At 35.6% G+C, this 24,007-nt stretch overlaps 2 protein-coding genes and 1 pseudogene across 3 annotated transcripts; all 3 read right to left on the minus strand.

The window, feature by feature from the left end:
- Window positions 1-1,357: 1,357 nt before the first annotated feature.
- LOC114413028 lies at window positions 1,358-4,938 on the minus strand (annotated as a pseudogene).
- Window positions 4,939-6,177: 1,239 nt separating this feature from the next.
- On the minus strand, window positions 6,178-14,873 carry LOC114413029 (putative transferase At1g60990, chloroplastic). Of its 2 annotated transcripts, XM_028377181.1 has the most exons (16): window positions 14,565-14,873; window positions 13,287-14,375; window positions 12,601-13,188; window positions 12,391-12,521; window positions 12,232-12,290; window positions 11,020-11,121; window positions 10,078-10,111; window positions 9,907-9,980; window positions 9,713-9,778; window positions 9,542-9,606; window positions 9,309-9,396; window positions 9,169-9,234; window positions 8,287-8,452; window positions 7,459-7,542; window positions 7,248-7,375; window positions 6,178-6,938 (listed from the first exon to the last, which is right to left on the minus strand). In XM_028377181.1, the coding sequence occupies exons 3-16, from the start codon at window positions 12,636-12,638 to the stop codon at window positions 6,762-6,764; spliced, it is 1,278 nt and encodes a 425-aa protein (XP_028232982.1). In that variant the 5' UTR covers window positions 12,639-13,188; window positions 13,287-14,375; window positions 14,565-14,873; the 3' UTR covers window positions 6,178-6,761. The 2 variants fall into 2 exon arrangements, with proteins under 2 accessions (XP_028232982.1, XP_028232981.1); XM_028377180.1 differs by having other exon boundaries at window positions 12,601-14,375.
- An 850-nt stretch (window positions 14,874-15,723) lies between these two features.
- On the minus strand, window positions 15,724-23,592 carry LOC114413030 (kinetochore protein NUF2 homolog). Its single transcript, XM_028377182.1, has 11 exons — window positions 23,358-23,592; window positions 23,049-23,267; window positions 22,878-22,971; window positions 22,614-22,793; window positions 22,178-22,267; window positions 21,756-21,863; window positions 21,022-21,075; window positions 17,040-17,154; window positions 16,572-16,729; window positions 16,396-16,491; window positions 15,724-16,122 (listed from the first exon to the last, which is right to left on the minus strand). Exons 1-11 carry the CDS (start codon window positions 23,525-23,527, stop codon window positions 16,021-16,023), a joined length of 1,386 nt encoding a protein of 461 aa, XP_028232983.1. The 5' UTR covers window positions 23,528-23,592; the 3' UTR covers window positions 15,724-16,020.
- Window positions 23,593-24,007: the final 415 nt, after the last annotated feature.

Raw genomic sequence — 24,007 nt, forward strand, 5'->3', positions numbered from 1 at the left:
GAATGAAAAAAGGGTTTTGTGAACTAGGGGGATGATTCAAATGCAACAAACCTTTTACAAAAGCTTTGTTTTTCAAGAAAAAATGTTTATTTCATATAAAAACTCCTTCTTTGGTTTGTCAAAAAAGACAATAAAGATAAGAATAGAAGAAATTTAAACTAAATGATTCATGGAAAAACCTTAAACTACATTTAATTCTTGATTACTCAGTAATTCATTTATAAAAACACTAATAGGTAAGAATTTTAATTTCTTACAAGGTTTAAATATGTTTTAGGTTTTGATAAGTTAGTACTTTTTTATTTTAACTAATGTAAATTGACATTTTTTTAATTTTAATTTTTATAATTTTTTTTGTTCATTTTTAATCTTTATAAGTTTGTTTTTTTTTTAATTTTAATTCCTTTGAGACTCTAATTTTTTTCATTATAGTACCCATAAGTTTGTTTTACAATAACTAAAATTAAAAAAAAAACACAAATTTACAAGGACCGAGCATAACATCTCCTGAGGACAAATTAAAAAAATATAAACTTACAAAGGATTAAAATTTTAAAAAATACAAGGATAAAAAATTATAAAAAAAAAAACATAAACTTACCGAGAACAAAAACATCCTTACAATTCAAATATTATTTTTAATTGTCTCATCAAGCACTTAACTCTAGTATTCTTCAAAGGTCTCTTTAGGCTTCGCTCACCAAGTGTTTTAAGAAAAATGAAACTGAGTAGTCATCATCGCAAGATTGAAATAAATACACAAACTGATAGCTTCAATCTCTCAACTATAGATTTACAACAAATGCGGAGAGAAAATAAGAGAGTTTGCAAAAGAGTGTTGAATACAATTTTTCAAGTAGTTCGCTACCTTCATCCGTGCAAACTTTTCGATATTTACAACATTCATGATTGATAGACGTCGAGGGAAAATTTAGTCTAAAGCGCTTCAGTTTTAATCTGAATATTACATGCTTGATATTTACATCATTCATCCATTGTGCTAGGACTGCAGACTGAAAAAGATGCTTTATAGCACAACTTTCCATTCCTATGATTGACATTTCCAAAAGTCCAACTTGTCTCATCTTTTCTTTTAGTGTTAGGTGTCGAGCCCTAGACAATTTCTCTCTTTTAAGTCTTGTTTTATATGCCAATTTGTCTCTATTTGGTATGACAAATGACACTCTCAATACTTCAATTCTTCAAGATGGTCTTAGGATGATACTCTTATAAGAGAATGTTAGTGTATGGTCTTAAGATGAAAAACTTGTAGGATGATATGAGCATTTCGTCAAATAATAGTGTAAATATGTATCCTGCACATTCAAGATAAAAATATCAGTATTTTAAATGTATCTATTCATCAAATTGTATTGCTTGTTAATTATTAAAACCATAGGGCATATTGGAAGTTCAAACTAACTGATTCTTACAACAACCTTGAACTACATTCAAGGAGTTGATTGTTGGATTTGGTTGGAGGATTCTTCACTGAAATTCACAGTTAAATCTACATATTCGGCATTACATAGATTGCATAGTGGAAGCGAGGAGCTGGACATTTTCAAAAGTTTGTGGAATATCAAAATCCCGCCCAAGGAGACATGTTTTCTATGGAGGTTATTTCATAACAGACTACCAACTAAGGTAAACCTCAATAGAAGAAATATTCAAGTGCAGGAAATAACTTATCATGCCCTTTCTGCCAAGGGTCAGAAGAAATACATCACATTTGTTTTTCTCATGTAAAGCATCGCACCTTATTTGGAAGAGATGGTTCAATCTTTTTGGCCTTAGCTCTGTTCTCCGACAATCTCCGAAGGATCACTTTTGGCAAAATGCCTATGCACTGCAGGACAACATCAAATTCTGGTGGCCAGTTGGATGTGATGCAATTGTATGGAAGATCTGGCAGCTAAGAAATGCCATTGATTTTTTAGGATAAAATGTTTGATTTGGTGCTATTGTGGCAGCAGATGATGTTCTTCATTTGGTCGTGGTTAAAGGCGTATCGAAAGGACTTTGCGGTTTTGTTCCAGCAGTGGCATATGGATCCTGCTCTGGGTCTGTTACATGGATGATGTTATCTGATGATCCTATCATGTAATAGCATGCGGCAGTTTTAGTAAACTAAAAACATGCATTTCACGAGTGACTGCATAAAAGTTTTGTATCTTCTTATATGCATTTCACGAGTGTACACAAGCACCATAAGATCTTAAGATCTAATGTCACCATGGAGTGAAAAACACGAGTAGCCACACAACACACTCATAAGACTTGGAATCATATCCTTGACATTTATTACAAGGTTGATCCTAGAACTTCTACTCTTATACAAGAATAAAATTATTTTTTTCACTATTCTTGAACTGTATATATTTTTGAAGGGAGGAAAAATTATTTTTATTTGTTAGATTTTTATTCGATTTTTACAGGTTTTAATAGATTCGATCAATTTTAGTAGCTCAACTAACATTTACAAATAAAAAATTATAACAGCATATCCATAGAGCTGTACCTTGGTCTAACTCTTTTCTTTAATTCCCTTAATCTCCTCCAGGCAAATATCTGTCATACATATCCCACAAGCAAAACATTTCAGCAAGAGGTGCACTCTTGTCTCAAATGGCATGGCCCTTGGTATCTTGTACTTCACATCCTCCAGCTTCTCCCTCATGAATGATCCACATGTTCTTGTCCAACTCATCAAGAATGGATTATGAAACATTTAACTTTTCATGAGCTCACAAACCCACATCCTGAGCTCATCCCAGAGCAATCACCACTGTACAACACATAGTGCCCATGAGTCAATGGCCTATCTGGAATTGGTGGGACCTCAATATCCCCTTCTAACATCTTCAAAGCATTCAAAATTGTTGGCCTTGAAGCAACCATTACATGAGAACAAAGAATTCCAACCAGCAAAAACCTCTCCATTATGTTTCTAGCACAATTTTCATCTCCTAACATAGAAGCATCCAAAGCCTCTCCTATGTTTCCAGATTTCATCAATGACCAAACCCAATCTGTGATCTAGAAAACTGGTGTTCCTGATGGAGACATCTCAAGGGCTTTTCTTCCACACATTATCTCAAGAATAACCACACCAAAGCTATAGACATCACTCTTCTCAGTTAGCTGACCATAAAATGCATATTCAGGTGCCACATATCCGTGAGTTCCAGCTACTTTAGTATTTAGATGAGACATACTTTCACTGCTCCGTTTGGCTAGCCCAAAATCTCCAACTCTTCCCCTCATATCAGCATCAAGTAGTATATTGGTGGCTTTGATATCTCTGTGAAAAACTGCAGGTTGAACTCCAAAGTGCAAATAAACCAAAGCATTTGCCACATCCAAGATTATGCTTTTCCTTTGAGGCCAAGTAAGGGACTTCTTTGTATTTTGGTTGTCTAATTTGGTTGGAAAGAGATGGTCTTCAAGGCTACCATTTGGCATATATTCATGAACTAGATACCTTCTGTACTCAAAATTGTGGTTCTCATCCTCCTCATCAACCACACAACACCCTTTTAATGGCACCAGATTACGGTGCTTCAAGTTGCTAACAATCTCCACCTCGCTTTAGAACAAAGCATCTCCTTGAGAATCTGATTCTTCAAGCCTTTTCACTGCAACCATTGAGCCATCAGGTAGAATGCCCTTGTAAACCAACCCAAACCCACCTCTTCCAATGAAGTTCTGAGGTGAAAAATTGTTGGTGGCCATCAAAAGGTCCTCAAATTCAAACCAAGTTAACACTGCATTTGGCCTCAGCCTTAGGCTGAAGCTTTGTTCCTGTAGATCAGCATAGGCTAGCAAATTTTCAACACTTCTTCTCTTGGTGCACCAAAAACAAAATCCTAATCCTAACAACATGATTACCAGGAATGTAAGTGAAGCAACAATTAACCCTAGCACAAGAGCACGATGGCCATCCCTTGAATCAACTTGTGAATTAAGCAACAAAATTAAAATGCAAGATATAACACCTATGCTTGCAGGGCCAAGCTCATTGACAACTCCAGCCAAGTAAAGTTTTGTGAAGTAAAAGCAATCTAGGGAATGTGAATCGTTACCATCAATAGAAAGAAACCTCTGCTGAACCTTGTCCCCCTCAGCCACACACTTTCTGCATTGGTTAGGATCAGCGAGGTCTGGTCCACAGGCATTGTTGAGCTGCGCTGTAGGACCAAGCCTGGTGTGCCAATCTTCTATATTTTGAATGTGAGCACAGATGTTTGGAGTGATGACAAATTGAAATGGATCAAAGCATGAGGAGACAAGGTTGTTGGGAAGTGAGAGAAATGTGAGGTTGGATTGGAAGTGTTGAAGACAAGAGATGGAGGTAGGGAGGTTAGGGAGCTGGAAAAGAGAGTTTTTCTTGAGGTTTTGTGCAAGTGTTATTCCAAAGAGGGATAGAAGAGTTTGGCAACAAGGACTTGTTCTTGTTTGGTATTGTGATGCCAAGGGTTGGAAGTTTTGGCAGGAAGAGCTGTTCCAAGGGACTGTTTGCACATAATTCATGGCCACTGGGCATGTTCAATTGTTGTTAGGGGAAATGGTGGGAGAGGGAGATGGAGAAGGTGCTGCTGAGCATGGATTTGATGCCACCATAAAGATCAGAAGAATCACAAAATTGGACTCCATAATATTTATGAGTTTGGTAAAGTTGGAAAATTTCTTTTTTATTAATCTAACATTTTGTGGCATAACTCACTTATATGTTGCTGTTAGGAACAATATGAAACAAACAAGACCAAGTTGGTGCCTAAAACCAAAAGGAGTTATGACAAATTCTCAGGCACAAAGAGAAAAGAGAAATGCAGGAAGTATTTTCGAGATCAACAAACCAAAGGATAAGATGTGAGAAGGCTTTATTTTGGCTTTAAGCAGTGGAGAAGCCAAGGGGGGCATGGTTTTACTGTGAAAAAGAAAAGGTGTCAAGAAAATTTCTAATAATGTTAGGTGAGATGTAATTATTGATTCATATTACAAGTTTTAATTGGACCGAGAGTCAAGTCCTTCTTTTAATAAGCACTCAAATTACATCATTTTTTTTATCATACTCTATGTGTCTTGAAGCATGCTAAATTTTATTCTTGTGTGTGTATAATAAAGTAAATCATTCAAAAAAATTCTTATAAACTATATAGAAACATAAAAAGATGTTCATTTTTAAGTTAAAACTAACCTTTCAAAAAGAAGAAAAAAATAAATTATATTGATATAACTTATATTAATTATTACATTAATTACAATTTTTTATTAATTTTTATTGATTCAAACATTAAATTATTTATATATTATCTTGATATTATAAAATAAAATAAAAATTAATCAAATTATTCATATATATATATATATATATATATATGAATGAGGTATTTAATAATTTTAAATAAATATAATTTTTTGTATGTATAATTTTTGAAATTTTTAATTCAGTAATTTTCATATCAAATTATTCAATTAAAAAATATTGAATAGTATGGGAAAAGATGTTTTCCGCATGCAGTTTTCAACCAAGACACAGCACGTGAAAGATCCCTTAGATTTGTCAAACATGACATGAAGAACCCATGGATTGGATATACACAACAACCCCCTTCGTTCTTTACTTCTGTATTTTTTAGGGAGAAAGTCAGCATTTCACCGCTGTCGTGCTTCATATATGCATCTACTAGTTTATTAATATAAAATGTTGTTCATAACCATAAAAAGAGAAAAGAAAAAGAAAAAAAGGTTGTTCATAAATTAACAAGTCGCAGTTCACTGCTAATGTGTTTAATGTGTCTCTGAATGGAATTGAAGTTCATCGAACCGAGTAGTTGAAAAGTTAATCTTCCTTTTTCAACATATAAAACATTAAAACTAAAGAGTTAAGAATCAAGTTTTTTTTTAATGTCTCTTTCGGCGTCTTTTCAATTAAATTCTAAAAGCTCGTTAAGAAATTTAAAAATAAAGAACCTTTACTGAGATATAAATTTGTCATAAAGAAATTTTTTATAGAATAATAAATATTTAATTGAAGAAATATAGAAGAGAACAACGACAAAAAATAATGAAATTAATTTCATTCTATAAAACTATTGTCGTGATAGCAAAGTTAATTTAGTTAACAAATAATTGTTTATCGCTCGTTTATAACAACCGACTTGGGTCCACATGTGACTTCTAAAATTGGTATTCAGGCAAGCAAGCAAGCTTGTCAACCCAAATTGATATTCTTAATTAATTCAAGGTTTTGGCTAAGAATAACGTAGCAAAATTTTGTATTCTAATTCTACAAGATAACATTCCAATTTCTAAAGAATGAAGAGAAGCAGGTTGGAGACAAGGAACAAACTGCGTGTCAAAGGGCTGCTGCTGTAGTCTTAATTGGCCAAATTGGGAAAATTAGCCAAATTGGCGAAACGAAACACCGTTGGTTTAGAAGACATGGTCACAAATTGGGAAAGTTATTGAGACTCCTATGTTGAATGGACTCAGGCTGCTTCATTCTAATTCTTCTGGTAGGACTGTAGAAAGGTCATTCGAGAGTACCCTGGAAAAGGAGGCAGCCTCCAAGAAGATAAGAACAGAAGCAAAAGATGTATTCTTATCCAAGATTGGTGCTATTCACCACAGATGTACTAATTCGCCACAAACATGATAAAGATAACAAAAACACCTTCACTAACAGTTTAACTAATTTACTAGTATTATGCATCTGCTTCTTCAACAACACCAATAAGCGCCACCACACAGGAAGCTCAACTACCAGATGGTGGACGCTGCTGCAAAAGAAAAGGTACTTCCACCACTGTTCCCTTGATGTTGTCACCGACAATTACAGTGTCTCCTTCCGAAGCAGCTCGCCTCTTGATGTAACCTAATCCAAAGTGTTCAGATTGCTTCCTTCCAGATGTGTAGCTGGTTAACTTTCCAACCTGCAAAACTTGCAAAAACCATCAATTTTCTTCCAACTCATTCAAGGAGAATGTTAGGATTACAGAACGCAACCCAACATCACAAGCACTAGGCTACTGACTCAGGGAAGGGAACCACTATTAGTTATCCATTTTTTTTACAAGATGGTTCTCCAGAGAAACATTGTAACTGGAGTTTTCACCACGTACCTGTCATCTGTAGTTTCAACTGGAAATTATGCTGTGCAAATTTCCATCTTCATCTTTAACAAATACATAAGGATTGAAGAAAAAAATAGTGAACATTTTTCAAAAGAAATTATATAGCACCTTTTTCCCATCAACTGTTATAATGCTGCCAGGTTCTGCAGCAGCAGAAAGATGAAATCCCCATAACCTCTGCTTGATTCCATCATATGTTATGAGCCTAGATATAGTCTCCTGACCTTTGTAACAACCTGAAAAATTCATAATCAGACTAATTACTCAGCAAGTTTCAACTTTTATGCAGATGAGTAGTGGCAAAAGAACAGTTACACACCCTTGTTTAGAGAAACCGAGTTCCATAGACAGGCCTCCAGGACATTGAATTCATTTGTAAGCTCCATTCCGGGAGTGGGCCTTCCTAAGAAATCAAGTTATGATCAAAATTAGATAAAAGAATCATAGGGCGTGAAACTATATACACACACAAAAAAAGAAAAAATTACTCACACTTCAAAAAAATTCCCAGTTTCATTATCCAATAGAATATACCATTCAACCCAAAGACAAATATTAAATGCTTACAAATCTTCTAGTAGCTATAAAAACCAGTCATTCATTTTTTGGTTTTACACAAATATCCTCCATAGGAAGAAATTTGCTAGACACACGATCAAACACAAAAAGAAAACCTCTCCCAATAGGGACTGAAACTGTAGTTCACCACATTATGGGGGACTATCTTCCACTACTTCCAACCCTCATTGGTAATACTAGCTATTCTTAACAAGAAGGAAATTGTGCACTCCACAATTGACATCTAACTGCAATTGTATTCTTTCTTGCACCAAAAGTCAGCAAGGGCTTGAAGCATTTTTTACATACACCGGAAGAATTAAGTTGAAAATAACATGATGAGAATTCAAGTAATGTCATAATTCCTAATTCCAGTGTGCAACTGTGCAACCTCAATTTTCATCAGCGGAAAATCGGATCTTGGGGAAAAAGAACAAAGATTTATTTATGCCAGTATCATTAGTCTCCAAGACTACTACTAAATTACAACAGAAACAATATGCAGGAAATAAGTTAGTATGCTATATTATTCAACAGTAGAAACCAAAGCAGACATCAAAATATGCACACAATCTAAACAATTCAGTACCTCGAATAATCCGTAATTTATTCCATGCATTAGAACCCATTGGGATTGCTCCTTGACTAAGAATAGCTTTCCAAATGGATGCAGCAGCGGCTGGAGACATCAATAATGAAAAACCATCTTCCGAAATGATGTTTCCAACCCCTATAGTTATAGGCTGCTTATCAACCTACAAATTACAATACAAATATATTTGAGAGAATTTGTTCACGATAATAACAAAAGACTATGCAGGTCTTTAAGCTTTCAACAAAAGGGATAAACAATTGAAAAAAAAAAATTACTAGGTTTTGGTATTGCAGTTGAAAGTTTACTACTTTGGAAGTAACACATATACACAAGAGAAAATGCTAACAATACACTCTCAAGCACACTCTTTTTAATGCACTCTCTACTCTTGGCTAAAATTTAATGAAAATCACAAAAATTGTGTAGGTCCACTCCTTATTTAATGAAGTTCATTCGTAATTTTCTAGTTTTCCATAAATTTTAAACAATAAGAGAGATGTTGTTAGCACTCCTCTTCAACACATTCTAAATTTTGAAGTTATGTAAAAGATGCAACCACAATCCATGGGAACTTGTTGCCAAAAACAAAAGTTGCAATTACAAAAATATATGCTCATCAAACAACCAAAATATGCATTTGTGGCAGCAAGAAAGTGATCCGTGAGAAACAAATACATGAAGCTTAAAAATAGCAAATAAGACATGATTGATCATGTAAGTTGTTTTTGGACAAAATAAATAAATAAAGCCATAAACTCATGCAGTCATCATCAAACACACAGGACCAGTTGTATCTTGTAGAGAGAAACAGGTGATGAGAAAGACAACTGGTAATTAGTACACATACTTCACAAAAGCCAGTTTCATCCAGCTTACATTAAAATGTAGATGTGTGCCATATGGTTTTCCAACAAGATCACCAAGGTTCAAGTTCTCCATCACCTGCCCATTCATTATACTGAAAATTACCAACTCTGTCATTCTCGACACAAAATAGGTATAATAATGTAACTTACTTGGCCACTTTTGGGTCCCACCAAAACAAAAAAACTGGTTTGCTTAGTTATGTCTTGAATCTCTACCTTATCAGCAAAAAATATGTACCTTAAAATCATTACATGTAAAAGATTTAGTTCATGTATTTGATAATATTCATCAGGAAAGACAACTATTTGGTTTCTCTCTTTATCCTTTTAGTTTTACTTTTGTTGGTAAATCCTTACATAACAACTAACAAGAAATTACCTACTTGTTCAGCATTTCAGTAATGGTTGTACAGGTCTCTGGTGAAACCACTAATGTTATCGCATTTTTCTATCAAAAACCAACAAGAGAAAGTGGTCAGCTACATGATAATTAATTATATTGTAGAAAAGACAAACAAATGAATTTTGTGAGAAGGATAAGAAAAGAAAATCACCATGAGCCATGCATGTGCGATATCTATCGTTCGAGCTGTTGGTGTTACAAAAACAGTGTCACATCCCTAAGGATTTCAGTTAGAGATCCAATTACTTAATCCTGTATTATAATATGAAATATAAAAAAGAAATTGACAAGAACTTGCCAATAACACATAATGCAGAAACAATGCTACTTTCTTTCAATACATACTTGTCCTTCGTGTAGAGATTCGAAGTTTGCAGTACTCTGGTTGTGAAGGAACTGAATGCGATCTTCTCCACTGACTTTGTTTCAGGTGAGCCAAAACATTTGCACGTAAAATTAAGAAAACATTGAAATATGTCAAGGACCAACTCTTAATAGCCTAAGAAAAGCAAGTACCTCTTATCCGACCAAAGTGTGAAAGATCCACAACCTATGCCATTAGATGTCATAAAGAATTAATTTAAGCAAACAACTAAATCCTACATTATCTAACAATATATTAATATACCTGTATAAATTGGTAAGCATGCAATTATAAGACTTCAAATTTGTATTAGCTTTTACAAAACTTGAAAGCAGGCTATTACATAATATTTTGTAGAAACTCTAGAATTACAATTCAATAATCTACAACCTTGAGCTAATCCAAGCCCACAGAAGACATGTAGGTTAGTTCACATTTTGTAACATTGAGCTAATCCAAGCCCACAAAAGTACAAAGTCAGAAATTGAAATAAAAAATAGTTTAGTGTGTTTAAGAGTCTACTTCAGTACTCCGTCTGAAAAAGAGAGTACTGTAATACTTCTATTTTTTTTAATTACAGACTGAATAAAAGAAGTTCGAGAGTAAGTAATAGAAGTTACAGGTTGAAAAATTATAGTCTGTAATTTTTATGAGTTTGTAACTTTTATAACTCAAACCAATAAATTTTATAAGATCGGAACTTCTATTACTCAATGTGTAACATTTGACATAAAGTCTTCAATTTCAAAAAATAATACAAAGCCTGTATCTTTTACCACTTAATTGTAGCATATGATATAAAGTTTACTGCAATTTCAAAAAAAAAAGAAAGTACATTACTCCTTTTTTTAGATGGAGCACCAAAGTAAACGAGAATTAAGAGCCAATGAAATAAGCAGTGAAGATTTATCATATTTTGTTTGGCCTATATCACAAAGCATCTCTAGAACCATAAATAAATCAATTCAAAGAAGTAAATAATTAGAATATGCATTGATTCTTGTGGTTTATATTGTTTCTACCAAATGAAGTTGTTCAAACAGAGCGAATGAGAAGCTACAGGCGTAAAAAAACACATTAAATAAATTACATACCACAACCCCATTGTCCACAGCAGCCAGTGCTTCATCATCATTATGAAATGTCTCAATGATCCCTTCACCAGAAATCTCTCCGCCTGCAGTTTTGACAGTATCCTGCAATGAGCAAAATTAATAATTTGGCAATCAAAAAATTGCACTTAGCCACCTGATTTCTCTTCTCCCGAGCAATATCATAAGAGTATTCCAAAAAACAAGAGTTATAATATATTTTTAGTCCTTACATGGTACACTCATTTTAATTTGGTTCTTATATGACATAAACTTTCAATTCAGTCACTACACATATCCTTTAAATTTAGTAATCACTGTCTGCTGTTGATATGATATTGTCTGTCGGAGGTATAACACAATGAAGTGTAGAACCAAATAAAAAATGTAGGGATCAGAAATACTATATTTTTTTGTAGTGACAATCATTTTCAACTCAATTCCTAGGCAAACTTCATCATAACTCCATACCAGTCTCAGTATGAAGTGGCAAAAAACAGCAAGAACAACATTGAAATATATTATACAAATAGAGACTAGATTGAAAGCCTTTTACAATTAGGAACCTTGTAAAAGCAAAATTATCTGTTTTTTCTTTTAAAAAAATTGTAAAATCGAGTTCACTACTGCCATAAGTTATCAATCCCAAATAACAGTGCATAGTGGCTAATTCCAAAATTGCTATAGCAGCATGGCCACTATTCTGAATTTTTTTACAGTTTATACAATATATATCCATATAAATTCTCAAAACTGATAAAAAAATTACTCAAAATTCATGACATTCATAGTTAACAATAAATATTCATAGGTGTCTTAAACAAAACATACAAGAAAATACCAACAAAAGTCATGGTAATTAACCACTATCCACTAACCAGGCAGTTTAAGCCTCTGAGGTTTGAAGTAACTAAATTGTCTAAACGTATTCAAAATATAAGTTTTCTAGATATGAATTATCAATCATCATCTTCTAAATATGCAACATCTCCTCAGTCTTGTTTGATGCCTAGTGCATGTTGAAGTCTCACCCACACCAGCTAAATATGCAACATCTCCCCCAATCAAGTCGTTGTTACAATCAAAATCCAAATCATCTTCAGCATCCTCACCATCTCCTCATTTCTCCCACTAATCATTGTAATATTGACATACATGCTCAAAAGTACTCCAATTACGCTCAAATCCCCATGAACTACAAGTTAAGCTCAGTACCTTAATGGCATGCTTTTGAAGATTTGGAGTATGGAATCCAAAGTTCCTCCACAAGTCAGCTGTAATGTGTGCAACACCTTATTTATTAGGGCCACTAACTTAAATGAATTGTTATGAAATTAAATTTTAAAATAAAAAGAAATGCAGTTTTGCACTTACCAGGAGCTACTGTAGTCCTTTGCCTTATTGCCACTTTAAACCCAAAGAGGCCTTCTTCCCTCTTATACATAGACAACTCGCTTAAAATCTTATCTACAAGTTCGTTATTTTCACTAAGCCTCTCAATGCACCTATAAAGTCCTTCCATCACTACAGGATCAAGATCAAGTCTTAGATTTTTGTAGAAGAACTTGGGTTTTAGAAAATGACCTGCTGCATGCAATGGATGATTGAGTTGACATTTCCATCTTCTATCAATGATTGCAAATATTTCTTTGTACTTTTCTTCGTTCCCTTGAAAGAACTTTGAATTGTCTCCTTGGCTCTATCCATTGCTTTATAAGGGTAACCCATTGCAGGCTTTTTCTCATTATTAAATAGCCTAAGCACATGCACAATAGGCCGCATAGCCTTAAGGATGTAAACAGCATCATTCCAAAATGAAGGCATAAGAACAATGTCAGCTGCCCTCTTCACCTCACGGCCTTTAGCAATATTAGTTTTCATCCATTCATCCAAAGTGAACATTCTTCTAAGATTATTTTTCTGATTATGCAGCCTCTGCAAAGTAAGAAATGAAGTAACAAACCTTGTCACTCCATGTCTAACCAATTCCATCTTGTTTGTGAACTTTCTCATCATCTTCAAAGCCAATGCGTGATCGTAGGTAAAACTAACAAGATAGATGCCTCTTTGTATTGCCTTTTTAACTTCAGCCATCTTCCCAATGTCCTTTAGCATCAAGTCTACGCAATGGGAAGCACATGGAGTCCAAAACAAAATGCTCCCTCTTGATTTCTAAATTTTCCCCAAGACCAAAATAAATAAACTTAAAATGAGTAACAAACTAACAATTAACAATTAAAATTGTGAAATTAATTAATAATAATTCTTACAAGCTAACATGAAATTACTTCAATTGTTCATGATCACTTGCACCACATTTTTTTCTCCAATATCCTCAACAAAACTATCCAAGAGCTCAAATAGTCACACCTGAGTCACCTCAGTCTTCATGCACCTAGAAGCATCAACGCTCCTCACAAACATTAATCCCCTTGGACAATCAACCAAAAAATTAATCAAGGTTCTATTCATTCTATCTGTCAATGCATCTAACATAACTGAACATCCATACACTGCTCGTTCTTCTTCATGACTCTTAAGCAATCCCTTTGTGTATTCCAACTCCTTTTTAAGGACTGGACCTCTAAACACATGGCAGCTTGGAACCTTTAGGTAAGGACCATAATTTCCAATAGCCTCAATCATCAACTTGAAACTTTCCGATCTCACAACATTAAAAGGAATCCCATTTGTAACCAAGAATCGTACTATATATTGAACAACTCTTGCTCTAGCTTTCCTGTCAGAAGCACCATTGGTTACAAACTTTGGCATTTCGGTCGCAGCAGGTAAAGAGACCTCACCTGCGGTTAGAGGCCTTGTCCCTCTTTAGAGATTCGAAATTTCCAACATATCTTCCGTCTCATGTTGCAACTCATTCCCAGCAGGTAAAGAGACCTCACCTGTTGTTAGATTCCTTTTCCCTCTTCAGAGATTCGAAATTTCCCGCATTTCTTCCAAGTCACGGTCCAGAAACTCATTCCCCGCAGGTATAAAGACCTCACTTGATGTTAGATGTCTTTTTCCTCTTCGGAAATTCCAAATTGCCCACATTCTTCCATGTCATGTTCATGCATCTCATTTCCAGCATGTAAAAAGAACTCACTTGAGGTCCTTTCCCTCTTCGAAGATTCCGAATTGCCCGCATTACTTCCATGTCACGTTGCATGCATCATCTTCCCCTTGTTGAGGGGAAGACGCTGATGCAGACCCTTCCTGTTGCGAGGACGTTGCCATGACTGAGAAGAAACAGGCACGAGTCGCCGAACAGAAGAGAAAAACTCGCCGAGAAGAGAGGCAAAGCTAGGTCGAGGCTGAAAAACCTTTTTCGCCGGGTTTTATCAGCAACGGTGAAATCCCTAAAATAGCCACAAGAAACCCTAACGTGAGGGCTTTTTCGGAATGTTACGGGTGCGGCACGATAGCGGCGCTACACTCCACGATTCCGGCGACGCTGAATCGCGCGGCGACGGCGCTGCAGCGATGCTATTGAGAAGCGTGGAAAGCAAGAAATAAGTAAGGGAAGTTTACAAGTGCTGGGAAATTACCAGGAAGTCATGGTCGATGGGAGGAGGAGAGAGGTCGAAAGGTGAGGGCTGGGCACCAATTGACCAAGACATTAGCTTTTTCTTCTTCTCCTTCATGAGATGGTGGTGGGACAAAAACGCAGCGTTTCGGGGCAATACAGAGAGACGCCATGTTAATGCTTGGTTTGGAGGATGGTTCAACCAAGTTGCAGCTGCTGCCACCGGCACCACCGTTGTTGTCATTTTGGATTAGATAATGGACGACAGAACAGAGTCTCTCTCTCCTACAAACACTACTCTGTCGGGATTTTTTTCTTCTTGGAACCCGTGCACGGTTGTTTTTAGTATAAAAAAAAGAGCGAGGGAGAAAAAAAAAACAATAATATAAAATTTATAAATTTTATAAAATATAAGGTGTCGGGAATGCAGTAACACATTTTATTACTTTTTTTGTGATTTTCTTTTAATTATTATGAGAAAGTACATCCAATTAATACTTGTTCAATGTCATTTATATTACTATGAAAAAAATTCAATTACAGACTAACACTACTAACTTGGTTGATTTTTTAATAATTATTTAAAGAATCATATTAATAATGGTTTTTCAATTAATTGATAGTATGAATTTTTTTTTATGTAAATGTATAATTATTAAACTCATCTATTATTAACAAGTTGGCTAAAAAGAAAGAGATTAAGATGTCATGCTAATGCTTGATTTTGAGGAGGGTTCAACCAGGCTGCTAGTGGCACCATTGTTTTCATTTTGGATTAGATAATCAATAATAGGCTTTGTCTCAAACATGTATTCTGCTTTGCACCGTGGACAATCCAATTTTAAAATTAACAAAAAATGAAAAATACAAAACAAAAGTAAGCGCATGAGGTAGAGAAATTTGACGACGGAAGATCCATGTTCCTTGGAGTGTGTACCGTACAAGTGAGAAGAAAAAGAGTAAACAGGAGAGGATAAAGAGAAAATAAGTTAATAAATAAATATTTTAATTGCAAAATAAAAACCTTTACCATGTGAATTGCACAAAAAGGAAGAAAAAAAGTTATGTTTAAACATTTGTTTTTTTAGGAAATAATTGAACATTTAATAATCAATAAAATATATTAAATTCAATTAAATAGAATAAAGAGCAATAAAATAAAAATTAAATAGAATGATACATTACGCATGGCAAATTTTCATTCAATTAGAGGCATATTCACATATAGAGCAAACCATCACAGGAAACAACACATTGATTCAACTATTGGGCTAAGAATGGAAGAAACAGGGTGAACAGAATAGGCACTACACAATTCTGCAGCAAGATGTCGATGTGATTGAGGCATAACCTCTGCAAAAATTCTTCCAGATTTTTCATGCTAACATGTACTCAACTAAACTATGCACTCTAGCTGTGTCAAATAAATAAATAAACACTCTAGTATAATTTGATTTTTGGTAGTAGTCTATACATGATTAAACCGGATCTGAAATGCCAAATCCACCTCCTTTAGTGGCCCCGAGTCTTCTTTGCTCAGATTCAATCACGCGTGCAATCGGATTCGCATAGTTGTGAAACTGTGACAATTCACACCCAAAAATTCAACTATTTCTCTATAACAATAAGCAAAACACGCATCATCATGCAATATTTACAACCAACATTATAACGCTAAGAGCAAGGATTGAAGCAAGTCCATCAAAAAAATTAAACAGTAAACTAAAAGTAGAGTTCAAGCGAAAGTTGTATAGGCCAACTTTAGAAACTTTAATTTCTCCTTCATGGAGGAAGTATGGGTGCAATTTGATTAGATCACACAGGTTTCAAGAATAGGATAAATGGCTATTTACCGCTTCTACTAGCTCTTCACATTTGCGCACTAACAGTGCCACTTTAACTGCTCCAGCTTCTTTTACTGATATAATTTTACTACTTATGGCATCCACCTGTCAATTGCAGATAAGAAATAACAATTTATTCATTCACCACATATAATTGATATATCATGAACCTTAAGAAATGCCACCTCAGATAAAACAGCCTCAACATTTTTCTGCCTTGTTTCTGTAGCAGATCTCTTAGATTCAACATCTGATTTCGTACTACTTAAGTATTTAGTTGCTTCTTCCCACATAATATTGGACTCTTTCTCCAATTGCTTCCTCGATTCTTCCATCTGCTCAACTAAGGAAAAACAAGTCGAAAAAGTTGGAGGTAAAACATGCTAGTAGTAACAAATATTCATGCTTAAAGAGCAGTTCTATGTAGCATGAAAGTTTTCAACAAAAATCATTAAAAAATAATGTGGCGTACAAATGTGCTGGTTTTCAATCACCAAATGCTATTTAAAAGGAAAACAAAATTATTGGACAAAAATCATGCAGGTTACTTGTGAACAGGTTTTACAGAATGTGTTTCGTAAAAATTATCATTACTCATTCTTAAACCATGTAGCCAGAAATGGAGACACAGCAATGCTTGCACAAGAACATACCTTTACTCTGTTTTTCAACCAATTTGGCCTCAAGTGACTTCTCCAATATTTCTTCATCACTAAGTTTAGCCTTCAATGCTTTAAGATCCTTTTCAATAGATTTAGCAGAATTTACCTATAGAAGGCACAACTGACATCAAACAAGGTTTTGAACGGCAATAATCTTTGAAGTAATGTAAAGAAGTGCTTCTTGCACATGAGCGTCAATTGAGAAATTTCACAAGAAAAATGTTGTTTCCATTAATGTTGCAACAACTTCCTCTGCTCCACCGATTTCTAATTTGGACACTGCTCAAGCTAATTTTGTGCAACAGATTTTGGATTAGAATTCTATTTCTAATCAGAGTCAGTCCATAAACTACTCTCAAACTTAAATAAATCTGAAAGTAAATCTGAGAGAGAACTAAATTGAGGTGAAAGAGTATTGTATTCAACCCAAAGAGAAAAGGAGCAATACAGTTTATATAACAGTTACAGATATGTAACTGTCAACTAATTTGAGTGTCAGTCAATTTGCCAAAGATAATTCTGTATATTTTGAATTTCATCCTAATGTTTGCTTGGTGAAATCTCAGGTCTCCAATAAGATACTTCTCAAAGGAAATCTAGGTTCTGATGGACTGTACAAATTTCCCAGTTTGCTGTCAAGTTCTTCATCTACTGTCAAGACAAGCTCTCCTAGGCCTAGTTCTATTTTTCCTAATTCTGTTGTAAATTCTGTCTCTGTAAAATCCATTAATTCAAGCACTTGGCACTCTAGGTTAGGCCATTCTAGTGTTGATGTTCAGAAAATTGTAATGCAACTTTGTAAGATTCCATTTATCAATAAAATTGAGCTCGACTTTTGTTGTTCATGCTGTCTTGGTGAAGCTCACAGATTACACTTTCCCTCTTCTCTCACAACTTATAATCAACCTCTTGAACTAATTTTCAGTGACCTTTGGGGACCAGCTCCCTTTGTTTCCTCTACAGGGTATAGCTATTATGTTACTTTTGTTGATGCGTATACTAGGTATACCTGGATTTTTCTGCTTAAAACAAAGTCTGAAACACTATATGTTTTCAAACAGTTTCAAGCTATGGCTGAAAGGCAATTGAGTCTACCTATTAAAGCTGTCCAAACAGACTGGGGGAGAGTTCAGACCTTTTACTGCCTTTTTACAGCAATTAGGTGTAACTCATAGGGTTATTTGCCCTCACACCCATCATCAAAATGGTGTGGTAGGGAGAAAACATAGACACATAGTTGAGCTTGGTCTCACTCTTTTAGCTCAAGCTCTTCTTCCGCTTACCTATTGGGATCATGCATTCTTAACCAGTGTTTATCTTATCAATAGACTTCCCACCTCTTCCCTTAATTTTGATATACCCTTTGTCAAATTATATAAACAGCAACCTGATTTTCACTTTCTTAGAGCGTTTGGCTGTGCCTGTTTTCCTCTCTTAAGACCTTACAACAAAAACAAGTTTCAGTTTAGGTCCCAAGAATGTGCTTTTCTAGGGCATTCACCTGGACACAAAGGATGCAAGTGTCTTTCCTCAGATGGAAGAATTTACATCTCTAAGGATATTGTTTTTAATGAATCTAAATTTCCCTATCCTAACCTATTTTCATCTTCTACTTCTTCACACTCTTCTTTAGAGTCTCATGTTCCAATCACCCCTATCCTAACCTATTTTGTGTCTGTATCTCCCACAAAATTATATAACTCTTCCTCTTTTGCTTCTCCAGCCAGTACCTCACAAATGTCAACTTCTCTTCCTCAAAATTCTCTTTCACTCACAGTCAAGTCAATCTGCCCCCCTCCTTTCAGTTGACACTCAACCAGAGTCTCAATCATCTACTGCTATTCATGTAGATGAGTCTCGATCATATACTACTGTACTTGCAGATTTTTCTGTTCCCAGTTCTGGCATACAGCAACTACCACTCCTTCCCTCTATTCGTCAAAATACTCACCCAATGCAAACCAGATCCAAGTCTGGAATTGTGCAACACAGAATTCATCCTACTCTTCTTCTTGCTCACATGGAACCTAAGTCTACCAAACAAGCCTTGGCTGATCCTACATGGCTAGCTGCCATGAAAGCTGAATATGATGCATTGATTAAGAATGGTACTTGGTCACTTGTTTCTTTGCCTCCTATCAGAGTTCCTATTGGCTGTAAGTGGGTTTTCAGGATTACAAAAATCCAGATGGTTCAGTAAACAAGTACAAGGCCAGATTGGTAGCTAAGGGATTTCATCAGCAATATGGAACAGATTACACTGAGACTTCTCTCCTTGGTTGCCACCTATGGTTGGCCTCTTCAGCAGTTAGATGTGAATGATGCTTTTCTTAATGGCATTCTTGAGGAGGTGTATATGCAGCAACCTCCAGGTTTTGAATCTTCCACTAAATCCAAGGCGTGCAAGCTTCAGAAGGCCATCTATGGTCTCAAACAGGCTCCTAGGGCCAGGTTTGATAAACTAAAGGAGACTCTACTGAAGCTTGAGTTCAAATCCAGCAAGGGTGATCCTTCACTCTTTGTTTATTCCAAGGGATCATCCACAATCTACATGCTGTATATGTTGATGACATCATAATAACAGGGAATAATACTCCTCTATTACAGCAACTCATTTCTAAGCTAAATACAGTATATTCTCTCAAAGACCTTGGATCCTGGGATTACTTCTTAAGGATTGAAGTAAAGCATCTATCAAATGGCTCTATTGCTCTCACTCAGAGCAAATATATTAGAGACTTACTCGCCAGAACCAACATGTCAAATGTCAAACCCATCTCTTCCCCTATGGTAACTGGTTGTAAACTCACTAAGAGTGGTCCTGATCCTCTTTATGATTCTTATATGTATAGGTCAGTTGTAGGAGCACTTCAGTTTGCTACTATAACTAGACCAGAAATAAGTTTCTCTGTAAACAAGGTCTGCCTGCCAATTCATGAAGGAGCCCCTTGAGCATCACTGAGTGGCAGTTAAAAGGATCCTAAGGTATCTAAAAGGCACTCTCTCATGGGGTCTTCATCTAAAACATGCTTCTGCCCCTTTTTCCATCAATGCCTTTTGTGATGCAGATTGGGCCTATGATCCTGATGACAGGAGGCCCACATCCGGTGCTTGTGTTTACTTTGGACCTAATCTAATCTCCTGGTGGCCAAAGAAACAGAAACAGTCAGTTGTGGCTAGGTCCAGCACAGAAGCAGAGTACAAGAGCTTGGCCTTGGTCACTGCAGAGGTGTCTTGGCTTCAGTCGCTTCTAACTGAACTTGCTCTCCCGCACAAGCTTCCTGTCATCCATTGTGACAACACAAGCACTGTATCTCTTGCTCATAATCCGGTTCTTCATGCTCATACCAAACACATGGAGTTAGACTTATTTTTTGTTCAAGAGAAGGTTCTGAACAAGCTGCTCCGAGTGGTTTATGTGCCAGCTATAAGTCAGTATGCTGACATTCTTACCAAGGCTTTATCCCCTAGCAACTTTGAAACTTTCAGGGCCAAGCTCACAATGTGTGATCCTTCAATCCTTCTCGGTCTCACCCACCATGAGCATGTTGGGGAGGTGGGGGGATTATTAGAGTTTCTTACTCCACTAAGTAAAATGTATTGGTTTTTTACTTAGTGGAAATTGTCAACTGCAATCTGTTAGAAGTTTGAGCTGTAAGTTTCTGTTAGGTGGTTAGAAGTTACTAACTATAGGTTCTGTTGGTCCCTCTATATAAGGAGTTGACAAAGACCTTTGTAACTTGGCTTGATATTTTTCTAATCAATGAAATCAGTTTTACAATTTCTATCAGTCCATAATAGATCTCACATCTCTAACTCTAAGACAGCACTCCAATTATAAGTTCCATCCAGATTTTTAAAAAAAAAAAAAGCTTCTTGCCACAGTATACATGGTGAATTGATAATAAAATTTCAATCATTATGATAAACGCCAGAGCAGAGGTCAACTAAGATAAGAAGAGTATGTTAATACCTGTTCTTGTATATCCTGCATCAGCTTGTTGTGTTTTGACATTTTCTTGTACACCTAAGAAAAGATAAAAGATAAAATGATCTACATTCAAGGACAAAACATCATGAATTTATCCATGAGTTATGGCTGTTTACATTGTAGCTTGCCTTCTGAAATAATGAGTAAAAAAATGTCCAGAATATCAGTGCATAAATTATTCAAGTATTGTAGATACGACAGAATGAACCCACAGTATGCATGGCAAATTCCATCAGTCAATCCACATTGGCATTTGATCTTCCAGTCAATATTCAAGGGAAAATTCAGCTTGCATAAGCCCAATCCAGCTTCAGCAACAGCACCAACTAATTGACAACTTAGTTCATACATGTGCCATAAGACTCAGTAGCTCAAGGCTTCACAAAATTTGAATTTATGTTGCAAATTGCAATTGCATCCTAAAGTAAATCTCAATGGAATGTTTGGTTGGAAGAAAACAAAACAGAGTGAAAGTAAATACAAATAACTACATATTTTCTTTTGTTTGATTAGAGAGAGAAAATGAGAAGAAAAGAAGTTCAAAAACAAAAATTCAAAACTTCCATTCCTTCCATTTTCCTTTTAATTCCAATTCAAGATCTCTAATAAAAAATTTGCATATATGTGTGATGATATAAGATCACTTTACCAAGACCAAAAAGGCTAAAATGCAGATAAAGGGGGGATAAAAAAAGACCCAGTCTTTGACAAAATACCTTGGAAAAAACTTCAACAAGGGCAGTCTTCTCATGAAAAGCTTGCATTGCTAATCTTTCAGCATTCCTTGCCTCCTCACGAGCTAATTTCTTTTCCTCTAAAGCCCTCTTCATGGCAAATCAGAGACAAAATTTACATAAGTACTGGCAGAGAAAAATGAGTCAATGTTTTCCATAACTAGTACCAAGTCAAATTGTGGAACTAACAGAAGGAAGATAGTCCAATAATGGCCAATATAATATTCACACAAGCAGATTGTTTGGAGAGAAATGCAAAGTACGCCACATTTTTGTAGCAAAAAACATAAATAAAACCAATTAACTTTGATTATGCCTACAACATAAGAGAAAAATAAACAACATGACTGAATTTGGATGGCTAACGACAAGGGAGAACCAAATAAAAGAGGGGGGAAAAATACCTGTACTTTATCAGGTGATTGACTGATTTTTGAACGTAGATTTGCATTTTCTTGGACATTTTGTACCAATGTAAATTCAGCATTTGAAATCTGGGATACAAAAAGGAATATAGAATGAATAAGAATTAACATAACCCATACATCAAGTAGTCAAATTTTCAGTAGGAAAGGGAATTGATGTTAGTTATTAGACCAAGAAAGGAATCTCAATCTCCAAACTAAAAACAGTGCTAACAACAGTCAGACCATAATGTAATATGCACAAGAATAAAGACCTACTCATCAAAACCAAAGCCATGTCCAGTGTCTACACGAATGAGGAAACACTAATATCCAACAAAATATAATTAATCTGCTTAAAACATAAATTTCCAATTGTCACAAGCAGAAAACAAACACCATGTCAATCCATTATTGGTGAAAGACAATCACTGACCTTCTCATCCGTTTCCCCGGTCTTCTCCTTCAACTTCCTCAAAGTACTTCTCAGAGAACTCTGGTTGCTGTTCAGCACCGCAATCGTTTGCTTGAGCTCTTTAACTTTGGCCTCCACCTCCTCAACAAGAGGCATCTCCCTCTCCTTCGCCTCATTGCATTCCGAAATTTCCGCTTTCAACTAAAATAAAAAAAAAAACAGACGCTCAGTTAAAACCTCAAAACGAGTTTGACATTGAGATTGAGATGAGATTCCAATACAAACCTGCAAAATCCTATTCTCCTCCAACTCCGTTCGCTGCGCCTCTAGAGCGTTCACTTCCTCCACAATTTCCGAGACGGAGTTCATTCTCGCGTCCCTGAGGTGAAAAAAAAAAACGATTAGGTTTTCTCTCAGCGAGTCAATGATTAATCCAAGAGGTTAAAAGAGAGTGACCTATCGAGACAAAAATTGAGAAGAGAGCCAAGGAAGAGGTCGGTTCGGTGAGGATCCGGCATGAGAAGATCGGCGAGGGTGAATTTGCGCGGACACTCGAGTGTCGTGAGAACCTCGTTGATCTGGTTGTAGAGTTTCACGGCGCGAACGGAATCCAGGTGGAAATCAGGGTTTTCAAGATGCTCTAGGGCGTGGAACTCGAGTTGCTCGTTGTCTTCCCTGCGGAAAATGAAAAGAATAAGAATCTGAGCGAGGAATGTAGAATCGAAGAAGGTGCGAAAAGAGAAGAAAATAGAAAGAGAGAGAGACTCGAGGAGAATGTCGAGATGAATGAGGACGCGAGTGTAGAGATCGGAGATGAAATCAGGGTTAGGGTTGGTGAAGTCCTGCTCGGTCACGTTCGCGATCTGCAACTGCGCTAGGATTGTGACTATTTCCGGCCGCCGTAGCCTTGGGTACTCGTAATTCGACTCCGCCATTTTCTTCTTCTCCAAAGTCCAAACGCAACCTCGACTCGAGAGAATTCGGGCTTCGACTCATACGAGACGAGACTATATGTACAACCGCGAAATTGAATTAAATTGAAAACAAAATTAGTCGCCATTTTCCCGCCCAGGCTGATTCAACAAATTCTCCCAAAATTACAAGGAAATTACTAAAATTGGATTATTGTAAAATATATGGGAAATTGTATTGACCTCTTTTAAGCTTTTTTTTAAGAGGTAGAATACCACTTTTTTTATTCTGAATGAATGAGATAAATTAAGATATTGTATGATTCATAAAATTAAGTTTTTTATATAAATAAATTTATTTCATTTTATTCATAATAAGATATGTAAGTTAAAATGTAATCAAAGATATTAACTTATGATCTTGTTGACTTTGCAAGGGAGTTAGTGACATGATTTGTTGATCTTTGAATGAAAATAAGTTAAGTTACTAGTTAGAGATTTATG

The sequence above is a fragment of the Glycine soja genome, chromosome 5, assembly GCF_004193775.1.
Source record: "Glycine soja cultivar W05 chromosome 5, ASM419377v2, whole genome shotgun sequence".
Taxonomy (NCBI): domain Eukaryota; kingdom Viridiplantae; phylum Streptophyta; class Magnoliopsida; order Fabales; family Fabaceae; genus Glycine; species Glycine soja.

Bases quoted from the DNA above. Each gene is read 5' to 3' on its own strand.
- LOC114413030 (XM_028377182.1), bottom strand. From the start codon at position 23,527: ATGGCGGAGTCGAATTACGAGTACCCAAGGCTACGGCGGCCGGAAATA. The intron at 23,268-23,357 runs GTCTCTCTCTCT...CATTTTCCGCAG, and splicing joins CATCTCGACATTCTCCTCGA to GGAAGACAACGAGCAACTCG. The intron at 22,794-22,877 runs GTTTGTATTGGA...TTTTTATTTTAG, and splicing joins AGGAGAATAGGATTTTGCAG to TTGAAAGCGGAAATTTCGGA.
- LOC114413029 (XM_028377181.1), bottom strand. From the start codon at position 12,638: ATGGAAATGTCAACTCAATCATCCATTGCATGCAGCAG. The intron at 7,543-8,286 runs GTACTGAATTGT...TTGATTTCTTAG, and splicing joins TAAATTACGGATTATTCGAG to GAAGGCCCACTCCCGGAATG. The intron at 6,939-7,247 runs GTGCTATATAAT...CAAGTTTTGCAG, and splicing joins TAACAGTTGATGGGAAAAAG to GTTGGAAAGTTAACCAGCTA.